Source organism: Dipodomys spectabilis, unplaced genomic scaffold (genome assembly GCF_019054845.1).
Source record: "Dipodomys spectabilis isolate Male_0828 unplaced genomic scaffold, ASM1905484v1 ptg000096l, whole genome shotgun sequence".
Classification (NCBI taxonomy): domain Eukaryota; kingdom Metazoa; phylum Chordata; class Mammalia; order Rodentia; family Heteromyidae; genus Dipodomys; species Dipodomys spectabilis.
This window is the reverse complement of record NW_024870773.1, coordinates 3,456,730-3,483,460: the sequence shown is the minus strand read 5'-3', so window position 1 is coordinate 3,483,460 and position 26,731 is coordinate 3,456,730. Positions and strand designations below refer to the sequence as shown.

General features: G+C 38.6%; 1 protein-coding gene across 1 annotated transcript in view; it reads right to left on the bottom strand.

The window, feature by feature from the left end:
- Positions 1-16,993: 16,993 nt before the first annotated feature.
- The window catches only part of Mpp7 (membrane palmitoylated protein 7), a 220,896-nt gene continuing 211,158 nt past the window's right edge, over positions 16,994-26,731 (bottom strand). Inside the window, exons 14-17 of the mRNA XM_042686270.1 lie at positions 24,657-24,750; positions 23,512-23,620; positions 20,620-20,763; positions 16,994-19,164 (exon numbers count right to left, since the gene is read on the bottom strand). Coding sequence (XP_042542204.1) covers positions 18,985-19,164; positions 20,620-20,763; positions 23,512-23,620; positions 24,657-24,750 — 527 coding nt within the window. The 3' untranslated portion in view covers positions 16,994-18,984. The remainder of the gene's footprint in view (positions 19,165-20,619; positions 20,764-23,511; positions 23,621-24,656; positions 24,751-26,731) is intronic.

Sequence of the window (26,731 nt, the reverse complement as noted above, 5' to 3'; positions counted from 1 at the left end):
CATTATTCTTGAACTATTTTTGCTCAAAGCTAATGCTTTACCATTTGAGCCACAGTTCTACTGCTGGCATTTTGGTAGTTAATTAGAAATAGAATCTCAAGGGCTTTCACACCTGGGCTGACTTTGAACTGTGACCCTCAGATCTCACCCTCCTGAATTGCTAGGATTACAGGTGCGAGCCACCAGCACCCAGCTTAAATAAGAGAACTTTGACGTATGTGAAACAATCACAAGAATCAAGAGAATAATCATATCATCACCTCCAAAAGATTTCTCAAACTCTTTCTAACCCTACAATCCTGGCATTTCTTTTTATTGTTGGTGGTTGTGTTTGTGTTGATGATGGTGTTTCAAGCAGGAAGTCCCCATCTCATTCCTCTGCCTTGGCTATCAATGGAGAATTCTCTCTGTATTTCAGACTTTAAATATGAGATCATTTTCCTTCTATCTATGACATACTCTTAGGTTTTCCTTTGGCAATGATCTGCTAGTGGCAAACTCCCTTATACTTTTCAGTGGCCTGAAAATGTCATCATTTTGGCTTCATGCAGAAAGACATTTTCCCCCTAAGCATGGAGCTTTATGTTGAGAATAGCTTTCCTTTTGCACATTGAATATGTCATAGCACAGGCTCCTGGCTTTCCCGCTGCTGTGCAGAGTTGTCAGTTTGTTGCGCCTTTGAAGGTAATTTATCTCCTTTAAAGATCTTTCTGTCTCTCTGGCTGTCCAGGTGCACTATGATTTGTCGACTTTTGGATTTTCTTTGTATTTATCACGTCTTATTTTCACTGTGCTTCAGACTGGATCTGGAAGAAGATACTTTTCATCTGTTCTGGAAAATTCTCAGTTACGTCATCCTCAAATCTCTTCTCTCTTCCTTCTTTTTCCTTCTAGAAGCCCAATTAGACACATTTCCACTCTAGCTACCATTTTTTATAACTTTTCTCATGCTTTTATATCTCCTTTATATGCAACATTTTGGGTAATGTCTTCATACGGATTTTTCTGGAAATCACCAGTTCTCTTTTTAGCTGTGTCCAATCTATAGCTAGAACTTGTCCACTGAGGGGTTTTGCTTGTTTCCATGATTCCATTATTCATTTCTAAGTACATTATTTGGTTCTTAGGAGATTTGACTTATTCTGTACAGTTTATAATTGATTGTGCATACCTTCAAACTTTTCTTTCATGTATTTAAACATGCTAAACATGATTATTTTATGACCTATATCTCGAAACAATAATTATTATTATTTAAAATTACTTTTTTTTGTGCTAGTTTTATGGCTTGAATTCAGGGCCTGGGAACTGTCCCTGAGATTTTTTGCTCAAAACTAGCACTCTAGTACTTGAACCACAGTTCCATTTCTGGCCTTTTGGTAATTAATTGGAGATAAGAGTCTCATGGACTTTACTGCTTGGGCTGGCTTTGAACTATGATCCTCAGAACTCAGGCTCTTGAGTAGTAAGATTACAAGTATGAGCCACCAGTGCCCAGCTGAGTTTATTTCTATTATCTCTATTCTTGCTTCCTCTTGTCACAGTATCATTTCTTTCTTTCCTTCCTTCCTTCCTTCCTTCTTTCCTTCCTTTGTTCCTTCTTTTCTTTCTTTGTACCTACCCTACGGCTTGAATTTAAGGCTTGGGTGCTGTCCCTGAGCTATTTTGCTCAAGGTTAGCACTCTACTACTTGATCCACATTTCCATTTCTGACCTGCTGTTGGTTAATTGGAGATAAGAGTCTTGTGGAATTCCCTGTCTGAGGTTGGCTTTGAACCAAGATCCTCAGATCTTAGCCTCCCAAGTAGCTAAGATTATAGACATGAGCTAACAGTGCCTGGTCATTTCATGTGTGTTGAATGTTTTTTTTCTGTGAGCTGCTCATTTTCCCCTAAGAACTTAGTTTTCAAGGAGCTTCTTCAAGAAGTTGGAAATATAAGCTTCTTCAGAGAGGACTGGCATTTACACCTGCGAGGTACTTGAGGCACTACATATTCCAAACTATTTCAAATGGCTGGTATCATCCTACACACTGGGTCTTTATTTTTAAATTAAACACCATATAATGTAATGTTTGTCATTCCAAGTAAATAAGTATGATGATTACATAGAAGTCCATAACACAGATACATTGTAATTGATCTATTTCTTTAGTAGTTGATAGGCCTTTAAGCTGTTTACAAATTTCTGCTATTAGAAAGAGATCTCATTGTAGATGTGCATTTTTGTATACAAAAATAGCCTTTCATATTTGCATGATTCACCTCTTATCACATACATGTATGTAGATATCAACATAGATATGTTTCTTTCTTTTTTTTTGCAGTTTATGAAAAGAATTTTTTTTTTTATTTTTTTTTTTTTTAAATTTTATTTTATTTTATTTGAGAACATACTGTACAGAGGGGTTACAATTACATGGGCAGGATAATGCATACATTTCTTACCAAGCATTGCATCCTCCTCCTTTGTTTACCCTTCACCTCCCTTCCCAGCCTCCCCCCTCCCTCCCACCCAATCATACCCCCCCTCCCCCCCCCCCCACCGACATTGTAAAGCTGGTTTTGACATGACATTTTGTACTTCTCATTGTTGCAACAGGTCCACCTGAATCCTTAAACGACTTGTTTGTCCCCGTCTCCTCCACAAGTTATACTGACATCAAATATAGTGAAAGCAGGGGTTACACTGTGGGGGAGGGACACACAAAGCCTACTGGTGAATACACGAGATTGTATTTCTTCAAATGGCAAATAAAGAGCAGGACAATCTCTCCTCACTCTGATTCTTCTTAGAACCTTGATATCATCTGTCTTTTGGAGGATTCACTTTCTTATGACACCTGTGATACTGTCCATGAGGATACCAGCGATGCTTAGGAGTAAAGAACATTTTGCTAAGTTGTTCTATCATGGGTCCTTGTTCCAGAGGTTGATTTTTTTCTCCCAATTTGGTTTTCAGCACTTGATCGTGTGTTTCTTCATTAGTATGCACAGGATCTGGTCAAGGGATGGGCAATTATAGTCATTTTACTGCTGCCGCCATGGTATACCAGGAGTTTGTCAGGCAAGATGAGAAAATATATTTCAAAAGAAACTTCCTTTAAAATCTGCTTCTAGGCACACCAATTTTCATTCCATGGCACCCGCCATCTTGCTAATCCGGGTCCTCCTTGGATATGTTTCTATAAACAGGACTGTTATTGTGAAGAAAATGGGCATCATTACAGACCATCAATAAACAACATGCACTAGATATTGTCAGTCTTTAAATTTTGCTGATCTGATAGAAATATTATTGTATACTCTGATGATATCTTACTACTACTGAGGCTGCATGTTGATTGCTTACACTGCTGAACTTTTGCTAGTTTTGAGGGGAAGGAGATGCTAATAGGGTTTGAGCTCAGGGCCTCATGCTAGCTAATGATAACATGGAGCCAGGCCGGAAGCCCTGCTCTTCACTGATTGGCTAGGGTACTGTTTCCAGCCTGAGCTGTGATCTGCTTACTTTTTAGGCTCCCACAGAGCTCAGCCTTCCTCCATGGACAGTCACAGACAATCCTCTCACAGACTGTCCTAGCAGCTTGATCCTCCCAATTGCGACCTCCTACATAACTTACGAGAACAGGAGTTTGCCACAAGACCCAGCTAGGGATTGAGAAAGGGTCTTGGATTATAGGAGTGAGCCACAAGCACCAGGATAACACTTTCATTTTAGAAAAATTCAAGTACAGCTAGGTGCTGATGGCTCACCCCTGTAATCCTGGCCATTTGAGAGGCTGAGATCTGAGAGTGTGGTTTGAAGCCAGACTCTGCAGGTAAGTCCATGAGACTCTAATCTCCAATGAGCCAGCAAAAAAGCCGGAAGTGGAATTATGGCTCAAGTGTAGAGCATTAGCCTTGAGCACAAAAAGCTCAGGGAGAGTGCTTCAGGACCTCCACAAATACATAAAACCAAACCCCAAAACAACCAGGTGCTTGATATGTCACCAACATTCACCAGGTGGATCTGTCTTCTCTGCTTATCTTCAGCAATTACATTTACTCTTTTTTTCTTTTTTCTTATATATATATTTTATTGTAAAAATACTGTACAGAGGGCTTACAGTTAAATGAGTAGGGCAATAAGTACATTTCCTATGGAGCATTTTTACCTCCTCCTGTTTTTCCCCTACCATCCCTTCCCTCCCACCTCCACAACTCTTCCCTCCCCCCCTGAAATTATAAAGTTCATTTTCAACATAGTGTCTTGTATGTCTCATTGTTACAATGGGTCAACATGTATCCTTATTTCAGCATTTTGTTATATCCCTTCCCCTCTTCAAATTATAAAAATGTATGTACAAGATGCAGGAGACTGAAATCAAATACAGTGAAAACAGTAGTTGTACCATGGGGAAAGAATATACAAAAGAAACAAAAAAAAATCACATAATGCATTATAAGTATATTAAAAATAATAGCAAGAAAGAAAAAAACACTTGTGTCCCTGTCTTGGGGTTCATTTTGCTTAACATCATCTTATCTGGTCAAATAGCTTTTGACCTTTTCTGCTTGTCCTAGACTTGTACTCGTTATTGCAAATAAGGGAAACCATGGGACCTATGTTTCTTTGGGCCTGGCTTACTTCACTCAATACGATTTTTTCCAAGTCTTTCCATTTCCTAACAAATGGGGTGATATCATTCTTTCTGATACGTTTACTCTGAAAAACTATGCTAACGTTGATACTAACATTGTTGGAATTTGAATTTTTCTAATTGACTTTCTAATGTTTTGTTAAATGTTCCTTATTTCAATTGACTGCTAAAACCTCCATTTCTGGCTGGGCACTGGTGGTTCATAGTTGTAATCCTAGCTACTTAGGAGGCTGAGTTCTGAGGACTGTGGTTCAAAGCCAGCCTGGAAAGTTTGAGAGACTCATCTCCAATTAACCACCAAAAAAGCTGGAAGTGGAGCTATGGCTCAAGTAGAGCACTTGCCCTGAGCAAAAAAGCTCAGCCCCTGAGTTCAAACCCTAGTAATCCCACCCCCCAAACATACACACAATTTTTAAAAACCCATCTCCATTTCTGATAAAAATAAAACTTGGCATCCTTAGTCAATTATTTTAGTGTACAATTCTGAGCAAAATTTGTACCAATTATAAAACATTGGCTTTAATGGTTGATTTGTAATAGGTCTTTTTCTGTCCTTTACCTAAGACCAAATATAAAATGAGAGGAACTAGTTGACTTTTCATGTTGAAGTAAGCTAAAAAATAAGCAAAAGTTTTTATTTATTGTTGTTACTGTTGTTTTTGTGCTAGTTCTGGGTCTTGAATTCAAGATCTGGATTCTGTCTAAACATTTTGTCCAAGGCTGGTGCTCTACCACTTGAGCTATACACTCCTTTCTGGCTCTTCACTGGTTAATTGGAGATAAGAATTTCATGGACTTTCCTGCCTAGGCTGGCTTCAAACTGTGATAATCAGATCTCAGCATCCAGTTAGGGTTACAGGTGTGAGCCATGCCCATCAGTAAAGGGTATTTTTATTCTCCCACAGGAATACTTCTCTTACAGTAGAATACATATCATACAGAACACTATAACACTTTTGAGAATGACTTATTTTATAGCATTTCTTTGTGTGAGAATATTATTATTTATTAATATTATCTGCTAAACATTTGTTCATCATTTGTGTGTGTTGTCTTTAAACCAGGAATATGAGTGATACCACAGACTAAAGTTGAAAAAGTGCTTAGGACAAGAAGATGACATTGTTTTAAAAATCAAATTTTAGCCAGTCATGGTAAGCTCATACCTATAATCAAAGATACTTTGGTAGCCTGAGATTCAGAGAATTGTAGTTCAAAGAGAACTGGGGCAAAAAGTTCATGAGACACACACACACACATATATCTCAACCAGTAATAGGTAAGTGTGGTGATATGTACCTATCATTCCTGCTCTGAGGGAAAATAGGAGGATCAAAGTTTAAGCCAGACTGAGCACACATATGAGACTCTACTAAATAAACCAAGGTAGATAATGCTGCAATAAACATAGTTGTGCTGGTAGCTTTACTATGGTCTTCCTTGTGATCATTTGGGTAAATGCTGGGTCATAGGGGAGCTCTATGTAGAGTCTTTTGAGGAATTTCCATACTGCTTTCCAAAGTGATTGAATAAGTTTACACTCCCACCAACAATGCAGTAGGGTTCCCTTCTGGCCACATCCCCTCCAGCATCTGTTGTTATTAGATTTCTTGATTATAGCCATTCTAACTGGGGTGAGGTGGAATTTTGATTTGCATTTCTTTTATGGCTAGAGAGGTTGAACATTTCTTTATGTGTCTATTGGCCATTCTTACTTCCTCTTCAGAGAAGTTTCTCTTTAAGTCTTTAGCCCACTTGTTTATTGGGCAGCTGTTTCTTTAAGGATTTGTTGTTGGGGGATTTAATTTTTTGAGTTCCAGGTATATTTTAGATATGAGACCCTTGTCCATTGTATGGCTAGTGAAGATCTTCTCCAATCCGTGGGCTTTCTATTGATCTTGCTAGCTATGTCCTTTGCCATGCAGAAGCTCTGCAGCTTCATGAAATCCATTATTTACCATAGCTAATATATGGAACCAACCCAGATGCCCCTCAGTAGATGAATGGATCAGGAAAATGTGATATATATATATATATATATATATATATATATATATATATATATATGAATTCTATGCCTCCATCAAGAAGAATGACATTGCCCCATTTGTTAGGAAATGGAAAGACTTGGAAAAAATTAAGTGAAGTAAGCCAGGCCCAAAGAAGCATAGGTCCCATGGTTTCCCTTATTTGCAATAACTAGTACATATCTGGGACAAGCAGAAAAGGTCAAAAGTTATGTATATATGTCCATATAAGATGATGTTAAGCGAAATGAGCCCCAAGATAGGGACACAAGTGTTTTTTTCTTTCTTGTTATTGTTTCTAACATATTTATAATGTACCATGTGATTTTTTTGTTTCTTTGTATTCTTCCTCTCCCACAGTATAACCCCTGTTTTCACTGTATTTGATGTCGGTGCCCTTATAAACACACTTCTCTAGCTTGAGGAGGGGAAAGGAAAAAACAAAATGTTTAAGTAGGGATACAGGTTGACCCATTGTAACAATTAGATGTACAAGACACTATGTTGAAAAACAAACTTTACAATTTAGGTGTGGTGGGGAGGGGGAAGTATAGTTGTGGAGGTGGGAGGGAAGGGAGGGTAGGGGAAAAGCAAAGGAGGAAGTAACAATGCTTGATAGGAAATGTACTCATTACCTTGCTCATGTAACTGTAACCCCTAAGTACAGTATTTTTACAATAAAAAAACGTATTAAAAAAAAAAAAGAAAGAAACCAAGGTAAGAATTTAGTTCAGGCAAGTGAAAGACTCCAGTCTCCACCCACCCACCCCAAAATCAAATCTTTATTTCAAGATCTGCAGTTGGTTAATCCTCAAAGAGTCCAAAATTGGCAAGATTTAGAAATTATATTTCTTAGAAATCTCCCAAGTAATATAACAAGCAAATTCATCTGATTCAAAAAGCAAAGAAATGACAAAATCTTAGCAAATCTTTTATTTCACTGAAAATCTGATTAAAACATTTTGAACATTCTTTGCACTTAAATAACAAGTATTCTTATTTATTGGTTTAGAAATGTGTCATTTCATATTATGAATGTTTAAATTACACTTTTAAAACTCAGCTTCACATGATCATTCAAAGTGAATAAGACAAGATAGAGGAGAAAATGATCTTGGAATTACAGTCCATTAATCAACATAAAGTGGCCTAGCAGAACAGATGGGGACATAATTGGCTTTCTCGGGGTAAGCAGATTAACTGACAAGCACTCTAAACTTTGGCTTTCTCAGTAAAGAAAACCATATTTCGTTTCTGTATTACGAGAGATGGTAGGCATTCCTATTCAATGGCTTTGAAGGGGTCATTTGGAATGTGGCACAGGAGGGCCAAAGTTACCTAAATTAACGAGCAGGCTCTGGAATCTCTGAGCCAGAACCAAAAGAAATCAAGATCACAAGAGAAAACTCAAGGACTAGGTCAAATCAAAAGTAAGAAGTTAGAGCAGAGCATGACTAGTCTCTCATGCCTGAAATCCTAGCTACTCAGGCAGCTGAGATTGAGGATCACAGTTCAAAGTCAGCCCAGGCAGAAAAAGTCCATAAGACTCATTTCCAATTAACCATCAGAAAACCTAAAGTGGAGCTGTAGCTCAAAGAGCACCAGCCTTGAGCAAAAAAGCTCAGGGACAGCAGACAGGCCCTGAGTTCAAGCCCCATTAACCACCGCCTCCTCTCCCCCCCCCCCCTCAAAGGAAAGAAAGAAAGAAAGAAAGAAGGAAGGAAGGAAGGAAGGAAGGAAGGAAGGAAGGAAGGAAGGAAGGAAGGAAGGAAAGAAAGAAAGAAAGGAAAGAAAGAAAGAAAGAAAGAAAGAAAGAAAGAAAGAAAGAAAGAAAGAAAGAAAGAAAGAAAGAAAGAAAGAAAGAAAGAAAGAGAAAGAAATGTAATAAGTTGGGCTGAGTGCTAGTGGCTCACACACTTACAGTCCTAGCTACCTGAGAGGCTGAGATTGTTGGGATTATAGTTCAAAGCCAGCCCAGGAGAGCACAATATTATCCAATACAAGGGTTCTATCCAGAAAAGTGACCAAGAAGGATGTAAGACTCTATTTCAAAAGCAAAAATCAGGGTTGGAGGCCTGGTTTGAAAGTAAGAGTACCTGTCTAGTAATGAGGAGAACCATAATTCAAGCCCTAGTATCACTAAAAACAAACAAACAAAAAAAGCAGGCAACTGGGATTGTAGAATTATAAGTGAAGCCTAGGATTTGGAGGGATGAGGGTGGCAGTAGCTCAGTGTGTGACAGTTTAATCCTAGGACATCACATGGCAGAGTTCTAGTAGCATGAAAAGGTGACACCTCCTGTCATCTGTCTCTAGCTTTAGCCTTCATCCTACCTGAGCAGTCCCCTCCCTCTTTCCTAGTCTCAGTGACATCCTCCAGAATTGATGTTACATTTGATAACAGTAAGTGAACAAGCCACAGTAGTATTATGGGTACTTCCACAACTAATGACTGTTCAGACATTATATGGCTTGCGTTCTGGAAATCTTGACTGTGCTGCAGAGTGATTAGCAGACACTTCTATTCCTACTTACTCTAAATAAGCATGACCTGTTACTTGGTGGTATGTAAGCAAAGTGTCCAGCCAGCTTGCAATTTCCTTTGTGAAATTATCTCATTAACTCTGTACCTAAGCACTTAACTCTGCCCTGAAATTGGTACATATAAAGTTCAGCAAATCATGAAAGTCATTAAGTAAAACTATGTTTGGGGAAAATATAACCTTGGAGAGAAAACGAGATCTTTCTTTTTCAACCATATATATATATATATATATATATATATATATATATATATATATATATAGTCAACAAGATTGAATTAGTAGCATTTAATTGCCTATTGAAAATTAATTCAACATGATAAAGAACAAAATACTAAGAAATGCTTAGGTATGTAAAAGTTGAAGGAGGGGATGTCAATACCATTTTTCATGTTTAGAATTGAAAAAAAAAACATCAGCAGCGCCCTCTACAAACATTTTATTTCATTCATTCATTCATTCATTCATTCAGTGTGTGTGTGTGTGTGTGTGTGTGTGTGTGTGTGTGTGTCTATTTGTGTTTGTGTCTGTATATATATGTGCCAGTCCTGAGGCTTGAACTCAGAGCCTTGGGCACTGTCCCTGATCTTTATTTTCTCAAGGCTAGTTCTCTACCACTTAAGCCATAACTCCACTTCTGGCATCTTTGCTAGTTAATTGGAGATTAGATTCTCATAGATGTTCCTGCCCTGGCTGACTTTGAACCATGATCCTCAGATCTCAGCCTCCTGAGTAGCTATGATTACAGATGTGAGCCACCAATGCCCAGTTTGTTAGTTTTATATTTAGTCTTCAAACACAAGTCTTTAAGATGTGCCGCCGAGAACTGAATTGCAAATGTGTACTGTGTACCTATGCCTATGATCACTTCAGGGAACAACAACAAAAAGTGTAAATAGGAGATAAAGAATTTTGGTTTTCCATTTTGTAATTTTGTTTATATGTAAAATCATACACATTAATATCCAATTTATAAATCAAGACACAAAACTATATATACTATGATTATACAACTATGTAAAAAATACTTGCATGAAAAGAGATGGCCAGGAACTCCCTAAAATTACAGTAATAGCCATCACAATATTACATGATTACAACCACTGGTGTTTTGTGGTGTATCTGTGTCTTCATTTTCCGCATGATGTGCAATGTGGTTGGGCTCTAGTCAGTATATACTACAATTATTGTACACTACGCTGTAACTCAGACGTCTGCAATTCCTTTGTCTTCTTTGGTGAGTATATCTGAACTATGCACTAAAAAGAAAGAAAAAGCTGGGAAGGTGGCTCAGTGGTAGAGCGCTTGCCTTGCATGCCTGAGGCCCTGGGTTCAATTCCTCAGCACCACATAAGCAAAAAGAAAAAAGCTGGAAGTGGCGCTGTGGCTCAAGTGGTAGAGTGCTAGCCTTGAGCTTGAAGAGCTGAGGGACAGTGCCCAGGCCCAGAGTTCAGGCCCCACGACTGGACCCAAAAAAAGAAAGAAAGAAAGAAGAAAGGAAGGAAGGAAAGAAAGAAAGAAAGAACAGCAATGTGCAGTTCATTGGCAACTTGGTAGGGGAAGGAAGAGAAGTGTTTGCTATCCCAGGTTGAGAATTTGAAGGCATTATTCATATCTCTTCTCCAGAATCCTTTCTGTTGTGTGGCAGGAAAACCACCCTTGCTTCCTTCCTCTACCAAGCATCACGTGATAGGCTCCAGTCTTCAGCCCCCAGAAGTCTACATCCCTCACTTAGCCCTTTCTTGGCATTTATTCTGTGTCTTAGCTTCTACCTATAAGCTTCTCACATCTTTCCCAACAAAGCGATTAGAAAACAAAAATAGCTTTCCATCCAGTGCCAGGAACCACCTCAATGTTGACAGTAAATAACAACATCAAAAGAAATGATCATCATTCACTAAGTATGTATGATGTAATCAGAATGATGTTCCAAGAACACACTTTAGTGCTATCTATCAAAAGGTAAAGGACACCCTGTCTGACCTTGAAATCCCATCACTAGAAATGCATCCTAGAGAAATAGGAAAGTTCACTGGAGAAAAGTATCAGTTGTTATTGAAACAGTGTCTGTAATAACAACAGCCTGAAAACACCCATATATGTTAAGATAGAGCATAGGGACATATTAAAAACTTGTAGAAATCACTGCTGTTGTTTTTTACGCCACAGAAGAAAAAAAAAAAACCCAAAGTGTGGAGGTACACAGCTGGCCCAAGACACAACTCTGAGGTCTGAGCATTTATAGAGAATGAGTGCCTGCCTGAAAGACCTCCTTCCTAACTTCTAGCCCAGGGGATGTGTCCAAGGGATCTACTTCCTAGAGGCAAATGTTGGTGGCCCAAGTGGCCACTGTGACCACAGTAAAGAATCACAAAAGCACAGAGACACTCCCCCCCCCCCCCTGCCCACTGTCATGACCTGCAGGTGGTGCCTGGTTGGAGAGAACTTGACCTGGGGTTGGCCACAGAAGGGACAGGCAGCTGGAGATTTCTGCCCCGCTGGGCTTCTTCATTGCTTTGGTGGGCCTTGTACATTTCTGTTTCATGTAGAGGCCAGATGGACCTGATTTCCCTGGTGAATTCCTGTCCAACATGTGACCTGTGTTCTTTCGTTTGACTTTTTTTCATTATATCCCTTTGAGATGCTTGAAACATCAACCCTCGACGTTAACCAATAGCACCTGGACCTTCTCGTCTTGTTTCTTTCTGAAGCAATCGAAAAACACTTTAGGAGAAAAGATTTATGGCAACGTTCCTATTTCTTTTGCCTATTTTTATATGTCTGCTAAATTCCATTTTTTAAACATTATGGAGAGAAAGCCACCGGTGGAATCGCAACGTCTAGAAATGTTAACTTCTCTGTAAAAGTAAAGCCACTCAGATCTTGTTAAACTGATATCATATACAGGGTGCCTCTTAATGCCCACGTTCATTCCAAAGGACTTATAAAATGAAATCATCAAAAAGTTCCCAGCTGCACAAGTCTTTTGAAACTTTTCTGTTGTAACAGAGTCTGCGTTACACATTACAAAAACACGCAAGGGGGCTTAAAGATAGTTTAACAAAGAGACTAGAAAAGAGAGACTATCCAGGTGGCTTTTTAAGTGTGGAACATAATAAAATGGTGTTTGGCAAGTAGTATAAGATGTAGTAACTAAAAAACAAGAAAGTCCACTTAGAAGCTGAAGTGGGGCTTCGAGTCATAAATAGAAGAAATGTTAAAAATGCAAGAGAAAAACAATAATAGCAGGAGTGCCTAGTAAATGTGAAATGAAGAGAGGAAAAAATCTTACAGATGGGAATAGCAATGGGATGTGTGTTTTGGACCTGTCCTTTCAGGTCCAAAGGCTTTAAGGCTTTGGAGTAGTTACTTTATTTACCAGTGTTGTCTCCAAAAAGGGAAACTGCATATTTAAGACGGAGGGGCTAGGTGCAAGCAACTGATCACCCAGCAGAAGGAAAAGCCAAAAGGCTTACCAGCCATCAGAGAAAGAAGTCAGGAGATTCCTCTCAGGAAAGCAGGAAGCCACAAACTCCATCTGTATAGGGGACCAAGAACCCGAGGGGAATTAGAAAAAGACTCAATGATTGCATCAGAGAATGTCCTAGCAAGATGAGGCACAGGAGCAATACCCTGGTCTCTTCTCCCTCCTGTCTCTATAGCCCACTAGTGTCTGTCTAAATCATTCTCAGAGTGGCAAGTCATCTTCAGGGCTCATTTTTTGCTCAAGGCAGAACAAGATAGAGAAAAGGTGAGCAGAAGACCCAAGAACAAATAGGACCAGGACCATCGCTACTGTCTGCATTAATAGATACTGGCCCTATGGGATAGTAGGGCATGTCCACTAGGAGAAAGACCTGCATCCCACTGGGAGGACCCAGACGCATTGCTGAGCAGTCTCCTTGCTGCAAGCCTCTTCATCCATGCTGACCTCTCTCCACCATCTTGACTGTGTTGCTCTGCTGCAGTACTTAAAAGTACTGTTTCCTTTTGTCCATACACATTTTTAAAGGGCCCACTTGGCTCATAGTCTGGGTGTTTTGCTGTTAACTCATCCACTGGCCTTTGGGCACAGCAAACTTTATAGCAGAAGCAGGTTAAGTGGAAGTCCAGCTGGAGAGCTGTCCATGGCACCAACCAACTAAAGATACTAAGAGATAGGGGCAGGGGGTGGGGGAAGGGGTACCGGGGGAGGGGTGGCATTAAAACATCTGTGAAAATGCCACTAGCTGGGGGGGAAATCAACAACTTGTATTTCTTAAAACTCTTCTGAGAGATCTTATCTGGTTGGACTTTAAATTCACTTTACCCTTTTCTCTTTCTTCTTCTGTTTTGTGCTGACACAGTATCAGGGCTTGAACTGAGGGCTGCAAGCTTTCACTTGGCTTTTTCACTTAAGGGTGGTGTTTTACCATGTGAGCCAACAACTTCAATTCTGGCTTTTTTTTTCAGGTGTTTGAGACATGAAGGTCTCTTGAATTTCTGTCTGGACTTGCTTGGAAATGAGATTCTTAGATCTCAACTTCCTGAGTAACAAGGGTAATAGACATGGGCTACTAGTGCCTCACTATTGTATTTTGTTATTACTTTGTGGTCTACAGATGTTAACATTTTCAGCAGTGACACTGTTTTATGGGCAACTGTTAGAAATCTTATAAGTGGAATTAACAATCATAATTTATATACTATACTACTGAACAAAAGCTCAAAAAGTAGGACCTTCTGTGTTATTACTGTCCAGATCAGATTCAACAATCAAATAGATGTTTTGTTCAAAATGGTAGGCTCAGGTAATGATTAGCCTTTTTTTTTTTTTTTTTTTTTTGAGTCCAGTCGTGAGGCCCTAAACTCTGGGCCTGTGTGCTGTCCCTCAGCTCTTCAGCTCAAGGCTAACGCTCTACCACTTGAGCCACAGCGCCACTTCCGGCTTTTTTCTTTTTGCTTATGTGGTGCTGAGGAATCAAATCCAGGGCCTCATGCATTCAAGGCAAGCGCTCTACCACTGTGCCACCTTCCCAGCCCTGATTAGCCTTTTAATGTGTGTATATGAGATTACAAAGATTAGAACACACATGTATTTTGTAAATCCAAACCCAACAACTTTCTCTAAGCTTAAATTTTGATGTTAAATTCTTACCTATATTGTGAAGAAGAGGCAGAACCTCACCAAAATAAAATGGAAACTGTTTCTTTCTTTTGCCCAACCCATAGAATCCAGGTAGGTCTTTTTTTTTTTGTCAGTCGTGGGGCTTGAACTCTGGGCTTAGGCGCTGTCCTTGTGCTCTTCAGCTCAAGGTGAGCACTCTACTGCTTGAGCCACAGCACCACTTCCAGTTTTCTAGAGGTTTATTGGAGATGAGAGTCTCACGAACTTTCCTGCCTGAGCTGGCTTTGAGCCATGATCCTCAGATCTCAGCTTCCTGAGTAGCTAGGATTACAGGCGTGAGCCACCGGCGCCTGGCCAGGGTGGTCTTTTTTAAAATTATTTTTTATTTTTTTGTGGCATTTCTGGGGCTTGAACTCAGGACATACAGGCTGTTCCTGAACTTTTGTTTGCTGAAGGCTAGCACTGACACTTAAGCCACAACAGTTCCACTTCCAGCTCTTTGGTAGTTAATGGAAGGTAAGAGTTTCACAAACCTTTCTGCCTGGACTGGTTTTGAACTGTAATCCTCAGATCTCAGCCTCTTGAATAATTAGGATTATAGGTGTGAGCCTAGGTCCAGGGTGTTTTAAGATGATCACTATGTCAAGTCAAGGCAAGACATACAACAGCTGAATTAAAAAAAAAATGCAGCCTGCCAAAGTGAAAGCAGACATTGAGCAGTTTGAGTATTGCTTGTGGATGTATATGGCTTCTGATCAGGAGTTCTTTCAGAGTGCTTCTGGTACCAAGTAACAATAAGCCAACAGTGACTTAATCTATCTTAACACTTTTTATTCACCAATTACCAGGGCTCAATATTGGCTTGGTAGCTCAATGGTGTTCCCAATTTAGGATCTTTTTATTTTTCTATTCAATCAGAACTGTAGTTGCCCTATTAACAACCATCAAAACAGAAGTGAGGTATCTTCGGAAGAAGGAAGTCAGGCACAGAGGATTATGCTCCATGTACAAGTGTGTGTTTAGGGACTTGTGCCTTTCTCCTTGATGGGATGAGGAGAGGGAACAGGAGATAAGGAGGGGATGAAGGATGAGCAAATGCAGTGATCAGATTCTATGTATATTATGTAAAAATTAACGTTTAACTTGAGATTGGGTCGAGAGTGGGAAAATGGGAGTAAAATAATGGAAGCATTGTATGTATAACCTGACTTATGGAATTGTAACTTCTTTGTACAACTACTTAGTAACAACATAAAAGAGAAAAAAAGAATAGGAAGGGGAGGGGACCGTAGATGAGAAGATGGGAGAAGGGGGCAGAATATGAAGAATGGAGGGGCATCTTTGCTACTGTAGCTCTTTAAACTGCTATAGTAATAGGACAAGAAGACAAATTCCATGTGTCTAAAGATCTTGAGGACTACCACGAGAAAAATACAAACTTTAATTTTACACATGGCAACATCGATTTCTTCACTTTATAGTCAAAATTTTTTCCTACCAAGGGAAACAGCAGAATAGAAGGGACTGTAATATGAATATAATAAATAGGATATTCAAGTACAAAAACAATTTTAAGCACATACAGATTCTTTATTAAGATAAAAGGTTTTCCATTATATTTATCTCTAAATCCATCCTAGTCCAAAATAAAATAAATAATAAAAATCCATATCTTTAGGAAGATTTTTAACAATATAGCTTCATAAATCTGAGATTACATGTCTGTCGATTTTATATTATTACAATTTAGATACATTCGATTATAATACAACACCAGGAATGTTAGCCTTAAAGGTAACAGAGTTTTCCTACTGGGCAGTATAGTCATGGTAAAAGTTATAGTTCAGTTTCACTTTTTTGTGTCGACAAAGTCTTAATCGGATGTTAGAATGGAAGGCAGAATTCTTTCTTGGTGCTGGATTTTAAATCTTGACAAATGGATTTTCCTCTTCTTTCAAATATTGGCTGGTATTCCATGTAGGAAGCAGGCTCTTAGGAGAAAGTGAGGTACACAGGGCTCTCTCCTGGGGGAGGATAGGGGTGGATGGACAGGGGAGTTCCAAGGGGAGGGGTAGAAAGTACAGAATCCAGGGTCTTTAGCCACAGTTATCAACAAGCCCTTTGTTTGGCCTTACTCAATTTTAATCAACCTCTATAACCACCAAGAAGCATCACCTATAAGCCTATGTATACCACCTCATTTCTCAAATTGCCTTTTGGTATTTAAAAATATTGTTCAGCACTGGTTTTCTATTTTTTTAAATATCCCCAAGGCTTCCACTACCTAAAAAGACTAATTCCATTATTTTACACTGTATCTCCCACAATAAAGAATTGAGACAATTATCTGTGAATGAAGAAAAGGAAAATCGAGGTAAATATCTGAGGCAAAAATATGGGCTGCCTAAATTGTTCAGAGGATATCCTAGAATATGATACATTTCCAATCATTCTTGATACAGGATATCATGCTTTATAAGAAACTTTAGTCAATGAGCCAAGTGCTGGTAGCTCATGCCTGTCATCCTAGGATGCTGAGATTTGAGGACAGAGGTTTGAAGCCAGCTTGGTCAGGAAAGTCCTTGAGACTCTTAACCTCAAAAAAAAAAAAAAAAAAGCTAGAAGTGAGACATCTCAAGTGGTAAAGTGCTAGCCTTGAGCATAAAGGCTCAAGGTCAGTGTCCAGGCCCTGAGTTCAAGCTCTAGGACTGGCCCAAAAAAGAAAAAGAAGACATTTTAGTCAATGTTCAGAGAGTAGAATGTCCCATATCAAACCACACTTCTCTTAAACCAGCCACATGACTTTGAAGTAGCATGAATGATATTGGATAAACCTGCTCCGCAGCTTCCTTTATTTTCTTTTTTAAATGAATGGTTTTTATATAATCAAAAAACTTAAGTAACATTTAGTCTGACTGTCAGGCTATTCTGTTATGAATGTAATATGGAGCTAGTGGAATAGCTTCTTGTGTTCGATGTGTCTGAAGAAAATCCAGTGATAAATGCTACCCAATGTGCAATATATGTATAATGAACGTGTGGCTCTAGCTGTGTGCAAAGGTCAGATATTTACATGGAATGTTGACCTTGACTTATAAAACTACTATTTTATATTATGCATCTTTACATACAATTTATGAATAGCCCCATTTGATAATTAAAAAATATGCCTCTTGGATATCTCATAAATATATAAAATTGCATTATTATTTTAAACATGACATTTAAACTGTTTACAAAGCAACAAAAATCATTTCTTTTGGAGGTCACAGAGCTGTGATTCTCCCCTGGCAAGACTTCATGCATGCAAAGATGGCATGTTTTCTAACAGAACTTGAGGGCATCTGCAGTGTTTTTACTATATGAAGATCAGTAGTAACAAAGGAAAACAAGAGGTTCCATCTAAACACTTACAAAGTAAGTGTTGTTCTTATCCTACTTAACAATGTCAAAGTTATGACAGTGTCTGATATTTTAGTGACAAAGACATTAACATCAGGTAAGTTTTCCCAGTGATTAGGAAAGTAATACAGACAGGGAATTTGATCAAAGTACATTATATGTATCTATTGCTTATCTGGATGAAATTCCCTTGTACAATTTAAAAAGTTCTCTAAAACACATGTTAGTTAAATGACTGTGATCAAGTACAAAACTGGAAAAAATGCCCACGTTTCTTTAACTGTATCACTAATGTATAAAATGCACTTTAAATATTTTAGAATATTTATGATTTACTGAGAAAATCCAAAGTTAGAAAATGAAAAATGAAATAAATAGAAAACCTTCTGATAACTCCAGAAATGTCTTCTGAGTCTCTGTAAGTAAAAAAAAATGTCTTTTGTAATCATTTCTTACCCTAAGACACCACCATGCTTACTAATACCATAAAGGGTTTTATGTTTGTAATAATTTTTAAGTCTATTTTCCAAGCTGGGTATGGTGACATGTGCCTGTAATCCCAGCAACTACAGGGGCTGAAGCCAAAGATTCAGGAATCTGAGGCCAGTTTGGATAGCATAATGTATTACATTTTCTACCATAGAATTGGTAAGCACTGTAAGACAAAGACTACTTGCTCAAGGTCCATTTTTTAGTTATTCCTTTAGACTGTAAAATGTATGTGTTATGAACATATTGCATATGCAAGGAAACATTTACAATTCTGAAATAGTTTGAGGACATTGTCTCATTACCAGCCTCATTAGATTTAAAAGGATTCACTTGGAAATAACAAAGGGACTTATCTGTCTGGAGCCATTCAAGGTGCTCAATTATTACCTTCAAGGGCAATGTGCCAAGTGAAGGTCACCACATCTGGCTCACTGAAGGATGGCACTCCTTCCCGTCTATACTATGTCTAGGGATGTGTTTGAAAAATTCAATCTTACACTGCAGATTGAGTTATACTAAAGACATTAGAAGGTTCAGAGTTTTTCTAAGAATATAGAATTGTGAAAATGTGGACTTATAGATCTTATAGTCACACACTGTGTTTTAAATAAGGAAGAAAAAAAGATATACAACTAGTACTCAACTTTACCAAGATTGTATACAATGCCAGTGATGCAGATTTTAAAAAGAACAACAATAAAACTCTGCCACTAAAATGGTAACTGATTGGATCATGCATCTTACAAAGATAATTGTGGAAATTTCCCTTAGTTATGAATGCAACCAGCTCACTGGCACCCAATGGGTATCAGTCTCTAATTTGTCAAAAGTTGTTTTTAGCTCATTAAATGCCACCGTGAGATCATCATTTACTATAACTTTGTCAAAAAGATGGCCATATTGACTTTCCATTATCTGTGCAGATTTAATCATTTCTTGGAAGTCTTCTTCCTACAAAAGATTAAAAAAATTCATTAACTAGGCAATTAAGTCAGCTCACATCAATGAAAACATCCCGCCCTGGGTTTATCTACAGCTGCTGTGGGTTTACCTACAGCTGTTGTGGGTTCAGAGTTGCATCTTTTGTCAGGAATAAAAATCCCCTTCTTTAACCATGACTCGTTTACAAGATCACTGTGTGTGTGTGTGTGTGTGTGTGTGTGTGTGTGTGTGTGTGTGTGTGTGTGTGTGTGTGTGTGTGTGTGTGTGTGTGTGTGTCTGTGTGTGTGTTGATACTAGGGTTTGAACTCACTGTGTGTGTGTGTGTGTGTGTGTGTGTGTGTGTGTGTGTGTGTGTGTGTGTGTGTGTGTGTGTGTGTGTGTGTGTGTGTGTGTCTGTGTGTGTGTTGATACTAGGGTTTGAACTCAGAGCCTGGGCTCTATCCCTTACCTTTTTCACTTAAGGCTGGCAATCTACCACTTGAGGCACAGCCCCACTTTCAGCTTATTGTGTTTACTTGGAGATAAGAGTCTTATGGGCTTTCCTGCCCATGCTGGCTTCATACCTCAAATGTCAACTCTGAGCCTGCTGGGTAGCTAGAATTCCAGGCATGAGTCACTGGCTTCTGGCTTTGTTTATTTCTGAGCTAAGGTAGAATACATTATCTTAAGAATGGAAATAAAGACCAGGAAGGACAGCTTCTCTTCATACATATCATGACAATACATGGTACAAACACACCACTTCTGGTGTTCAGTCATGGAAAATATAGGTTGAATGTTAGTCTGCTAATTCTATGCCTGAAATCATACTTACTAAATGTGATTGTTGATATTAGCAGACAAAGCAAATTACTGCAAGCTTCATTGAGATTATTCACAATAAACTAACTGATTTTGGTGTTTTAAGCTTTAGAAGTTAAGACTATTGGCTGAACACTGGAGGCTCATGCCTATAATCCTATCTACTCTGGAGGCTGAGAACTGAGGATCATGGCTCACAGGAAAGTCCATGAGCCTCTTACCTTCAATTAACTACCAAAAAGCTGGAAGTGGAGCTGTGGCTCAAGTGGTAGATACTAACTGGAATACAAAAGCTCAGGGACAGTGCCTAGGCCTTGAGTTCAAGCCCCAGGTCCTGCTCACAAAAAATTTTTTTAAAAGAAAAAAAAGGTTATCCTAAGACAGAACTACTCTTTTATATAAATGTTTGGCTTAGGAAAAAACTCTAACATGTACATGTAGATAGAATCTAGCCTGTGTGTACTAGGCCACTGTAGTTTTGAGTCAATTTAATCATTAAGCTCCATACACACACACATAGAAATTACAACTTTTGAAAACATATATGCCTAACAATCATTCTACCACTTAGAGATGTACAGTCTTCGCTGGTCTTGGAAGCTGCTTGCAGCCATTTGGGCTTTTCCACAGTGGGTGTCTCAGTGCATGCGTGGTCTTACGTACCGTAAAGGGCTTTGCAGCTCCTTGGTCGTCTCTGCTTGAAATAATCTTTGCATTTTTCCTAGTCTCTCTCAAACGCTCTATCGACGGAGGTTTTATAAATATTACAAAGGGTTTAAATTCTAGTGTCCGTAAATGTTTCACCGTCTGTAAATAAGAAACATTTTCTCATATTTTTTCCTCACTTTATACATTATTGATTTTTTTAGAATAGAGAATGGCAAATGCTTTAACTTATGAAGAGAAGATAACCAAAATTTCTTTTTTTTTTTGGTGGTGGGGGTCCAGTTGTGGAGCTTGAACTCTGGGCCTGGGTGCTGTCCCTCAGCTCTTCAGCTCAAGGCTAGCGCTCTACCACTCGAGCCACAGCGCCACTTCCGGCTTTTTTCTTTTTGCTTATGTGGTACTGAGGAATGGAACCCAGGGCCTCAGGCATGCAAGGCAAGCGCTCTACCACTGAGCCACCTTCCCAGCCCTGAAATTATTTCTTTTTCTTTCATTCCCACCCCCCAATCTTTGCTTTATCCTGTTGTCACTCTTTTTTATTTTGGTAACTGTGTCTTCTACATGCGTTTATCTGATTTGGGGAAGGGAAGGGGAACAACAAAATGGTGAGACAAAGGACAAAGGGTGAACTAATACAACAGGGATACTCACAAGACACTATGTTGGAAACAAACTTTAAAACTTGGTGGGGAGAGGAAGTGGGGGAAGGGAGGAAAAGTGAGAGAAAGATAAGAGGGAGTATCAATGTTCAATAAGAAATGTACTCATGGGCTGGGAAGGTGGCTCAGTGGTAGAACGCTTGCCTTGCATGCCTGAGGTCCTGGGTTCGATTCCTCGGCACCACATAAGCAAAAAGAAAAAGCTGGAAGTGACGCTGTGGCTCAAGTGGTAGAGTGCTAGCCTTGAGCTGAAGAGCTGAGGGACAGCACCTAGGCCCAGAGTTCAGGCCCCACACTGGACCCCCCCCCAAAAAAGAAATGTACTCATTACACAAGTATTACTGTAACCCCTCTGTACAACACCTTTACAATAAAATTAAATTAAAAAATAAGATAGCAAAATGGGCCTTTATCTTACTGCTATCAATGGCTTTTAAAAAGCATATTTTTATTATCATTAGTTGTACAAAGGAGTTACTATTCAATACATCAGTTTATGAATACAACATCTTGATGTGTATCACCCTCTCATCATTCTTCCCCCATTCCTACCATTCCCAAACCTCCCCCCTTCAATTTTCCTGGTTTCATGTGATACACATTGGATATTGTAACTACATTCTCCCTGCCCCTCTCTTCCTCTATTTACCCCCTCAAGTTCCAGTGTCCCGGTCTTCTTTTATTGGGGGGGGGGGGTTAGTTATGGGGCTTGAACTCAGGGCCTGGGTGGTATCCCTGAGCTTTTTTGCTCATGGCTAGAGTGTAATCACTTTGAGCCACAGCTCCACTTCCGGTTTTCTGATGGTTAATTGGAGATACGAGTCTCATGGACTTTCCAGCCCAGGCTGGCTTTGAACCATGATCCAAAGATCTCAGCCTCTGGAGTAGCTAGGATTACAGGTGTGAGTAACCAGCACCCAGCTGGTTAGACTCGGAGTTAGTTTTTCTAAGGACAGATACACCATTTGAATTTTCGCCTGCATATACCATACTTCAGGTTAATATGTTTTGTACACGTGCGCATGATCCTGTGTTTGTTTGTATATTTATAAATTAGATCTAGCTTCCATATAGGAGAGAAAACATAAGTCCTTTATCTTTCTAGGCCTGGCTTACTTCACTTAACATAATTTAGAAGAGAGAATTCTTTAAAATTATTGTATAATTCAAAGTTAGCAGGTCTTGGGATACATTCCATTTCATTTCATTTTACTTATTTTATAGTACCGGAACTGTACTCAAAGCCTCAAAATTTTTAGGCAAAGGCTTTACCACTTGAGCCATGCCCTCAATCCTTTTGCTTTTAGTTTTGTTTTTTAGATAGGGTTCATTGCTTTTGCCCAGGCTGGCTTCAAAATGAGATTATCTTGTCTCTGTCTCCCCAGTAGCTGGGACCAGAGATGTGCGTCATCATACCTTGTTTGGTTTTGATGCATATTTTTGCTAACTTTGTCTGGGGAAAGTATGATCCTTGTCCGTCTGTCATCCAAGTAGCTGGGATTACAGACATGAGTCACCACACTTGGCTTTATGTATTATTATTCAATCAGTTGTTGACAACTAAAGGCTACAAACACCATAAAAGGAAGCCAGAGAATGTAATTTGCATATATGCACAACATCAACCAGGCATCAGAGCCTGTGATACTAGCTCTAACTTTGACATCTGAGGATCTTGGTTCAAAGCTAGCTCAGGCAGGAAAGTAAATGAGACTCTTATCTCCAATTAGCCACTAAAAAGCTACAAGTAGAGCTGTGGCTCAAGTGGCAGAGGGCTGGCTTTGAGTACAAAAGCTCAGGGACAGCACCTAGGCCCTGAGTTCAAGCCCCAGGACTGGCACAAAAAATAAGTGGGTTTTTTGCCTAACTTTTCCCTCCTTTCCTTCCTTCCTTCCTTCCTTCCTTCCTTCCTTCCTTCCTTCCTTCCTTCCTTCCTTCCTTCCTTCCTTCCTTCCTTCCTTCCTTCCTTCCTTCCTTCTGTCATTAAGTAGTTGTACAGAAGGATTTCAATTCAACAAGTCAGTTTATGAGAACAATGCATCTTGATCGGTGTCACCCTTTTCATCATTCTCTCCATCTCTCACACTTTATACATTATTATTCTTCAAAAAGGGCTGTTTCAAATTATAGTGGAATGACTAGTCTTTAACAGTGCCTTACACTAAAATGCTCACATGAAGCACAGGAGATTACATGCACCTCAAGCGTACTGGTAGCTTCCTTTACTTACATGAGGTTGAACATCCAACAAACAAACTTTGTTTTTAGCGAGGACTGACCGAACTGAGTCTATACTTGTGCCATAGTAGTTGTTTTTATACTCGCCATATTCAATGAACCTGTGGGAAATAAGAGATGTATTAGAATAATTTGTTAAGTTTAAAAAAATGCAGGTGGCAAAGCTGTAATTCATAGGTAAAAGATACTTTTGCTGAACATGTAATTTTTCTACTGTGTTGAATAAAATAAACAGGGCCAAGTACTTCAGCAAATGTCAATTTTAAAAAATCTTCTACATTTTCAAATCAGTAACACTTGCTTGTGTTACACTTAAGCAGGAAAAAAAAAAAAAGTACTTTGGTCCAATAGAGACCTAATGCTTTCCATCACCCCCTCTTCCAGAACTAATGCAATGCAATAAAACAGTGAATAAGGCAAACAATAGAAACTACTGGAATTTCATTGCCTACAGAGTAACCAAGCTGGCCTTCAGAACTCCAGGAGCTGGGTGGTGGCTAATGGAACCAGGGCAGCGATTATGTGCTATAAAAACACAATCATTGCACCAAAAGTGTAGAAAGTATTTTGATGTTTCAATAAAAATCCCACAATCCTACATTCAAATACGCATTGCTTTCTGATATCCTAAAATAGTCATGCTTAAGCAAATGAAAACCCTGGGCATGTGATAGGGAGGGGGAAATCAGAGCTAGCTAGAGGGGGTGCTACATGTAAAGCTTTATTTCAAGCGTTTGAAGTGCCTGTGAGTTGAAGGCATGTATGAAAGAGATGGTGGAACTGGCAACACACTACATAGTTACCCACTGGTTTTTAAAAATAAAACTGTACCCAAGTTAACATGTTGAGATTCAATTAGCGGGTTGGAAAGAGGACAAGGTACAATACGAGCAACCTTTTCGCATGCTGAAAAATAATCCTTACCCATTGAAGTTAGCAGAAAACCATCTAAATTATGCAAAAATTAGAGGTGACGCTTGGGAACAATTATGATGATCACTATTTATGGGTTGCAAAGATTATGACCAATTAAAATGCACTTCAAATGGTGGAGGGGTACTATGTAAACTCTGTAAAGGTTGACATGCTGAAAAAAACAACACGGTCAGATAAAAATTCGACAGAGTTTCCACATACTTGTTATTTTGCACGTCTGTTTCAAACAAATGCTTGGAAATGAAAATATATTCAACGCCATCGCTCTCCTGGCTTCGTTTTGCTCTGGTGGTATCTGTGATTTGATTGGGAAAAAGCAAAAAAAGGTTAGAAAAGATATCATCAAAATTCCCAAAAGAAAAAAAAAACCTTAAAAATAAATCATTAGATGTATTTAAAACCATTTTCTTCCATAGGATTTCAAAACATATAAAAAGCACATTAGCGAACAAAATTATGGAAAGCGTTATCAACTCAGATTTTCCAATAAAGTAAAAATTTAAAGATGGACTAAAAATTCAACTGCATTGTGTGTCTGTGTTATTCATTATAATGAAAACTTTCTAATATGATAAATAAATACATAAATAAAAGTGGCATTTAATCCTTTCAGGAAAATGCTTTCTTTCCCAAACATTGTGCTTACTATCTTTAGTTTCTGGTCTTCCACTGAAATAGGTAGGCTTCTTGTCTACTGGGTTGCAAGGTAAACTCAGAAATTACTTTATTACCATCCACAGGAGTATGTATCAAAGTTCTGTTTTACCAGCTGACTGAAGTCAAATATTTCTATGTACTTAGTCACCACTCCTTTGTAAAGCTGTAAACTGTGTCTTCTTGAACTACCACTGAACTTCTCATCATCCAATAATTGTGTCTAATTGTTTCTAATGAATTATATAGAAGCAAAAGAAGCCAGATTCATTATAAACAACATCATAAAGTTTTCCAGTATTGCTATGGTGACTGGAAGCCCACTACAGCCCATCCTTCCTCCATCCCAACTAAAACCTCTTCAAAAATACATCAAACTGATAGACTGCAGAGGGGTGTTAAACTGTATGGGGAAGAGCTTGACTTCATTTTTTTCTTAGAATCTCTGATACTTTGCTGAAAAGAGATGGGGGTGAGGGTTGGGAAAAAGGGACATAGCCCTTATGGGTTGAAGAATATGGAGGAAATCTAAATAGGGAGAAAGCAGAGAAGGAAATATTTTAATTCTATGTATGAATGAACATTAGTTTGTTCTGCCTCTCTTAGACATGCAGCTCTGATTCAAACCAACATTGCTGGTTTCATGAAAATGAGCTGTAATTAGCATATACAACTCTTAGCCTAACTCCTGAATGATGGCAACTTTTTTGTACTCAAACCCGAAGAAGAAAGAAAATAGAGCCTTGAACCTATACACAAGTCTCAGACCAACCCTTGAGCCAGGGCAGACCCACACCAACACAGGACAGGTAAATGAGATAGAACTGAGGAACTAAATAGAAAATAGCATAGTTGATTGCCAACATCTAAAAATGCAATTTGAAATTATACAAAACAAGGGAAAAGAAAGATGCAAACCCTAAATGCCCTGGGAGCTGAAATTAACACAGATATGAACAAAATTTCCTAACTCTGCTTTATAAGGTAAAGGAAAACACACCAAAACAGTAGTCATAAATTCTTAGCAGAGAAATACAGACTGTAAAAGAAGGATCAAGTGGAACCAAAAAATCTGATCAAGACCAATCACTACACAAGGTCACAGCAGAATAGAGGATGGAGCTAAGCGCCAGTGAAACTAAAAACATAATAAAAATGACATAATCTGAATTATAAAGATAATAATAAACATAGATATACAAAATTCACTAGCACACTATGCTAAAAAACAGATAAAGGGTGTTTTATAGGCTGAAGAGAAATGAGAAGAAAAAACTTGAATATTCAAGGAATGGAGGAAGACTAGATAGTTGAATATAAAAGACTATATTTTTTCCTTTTAAATACATTAAAATAAATATGACTGTGTTAAAGTAAAATTGCATTGGAATAGTTTCTAAAGTATGTAAATACAGTACATTCAAAGTAAAGATTAAGGGAGAAAGTAAAAAAGGGATTCATACTGCTACAAGCTTCCTACCTATGTGAAGATATTGAAGTATGTAGCATATATGTAATTGAGGTGCTAGAAGGAGGGAAGAGAGACTGGGGAAAAATATGATTTAAGGAAATAAGAACTATGGATGTATAAAATGTGGTAAAAGGGCCCTGTGCCAGAGGCT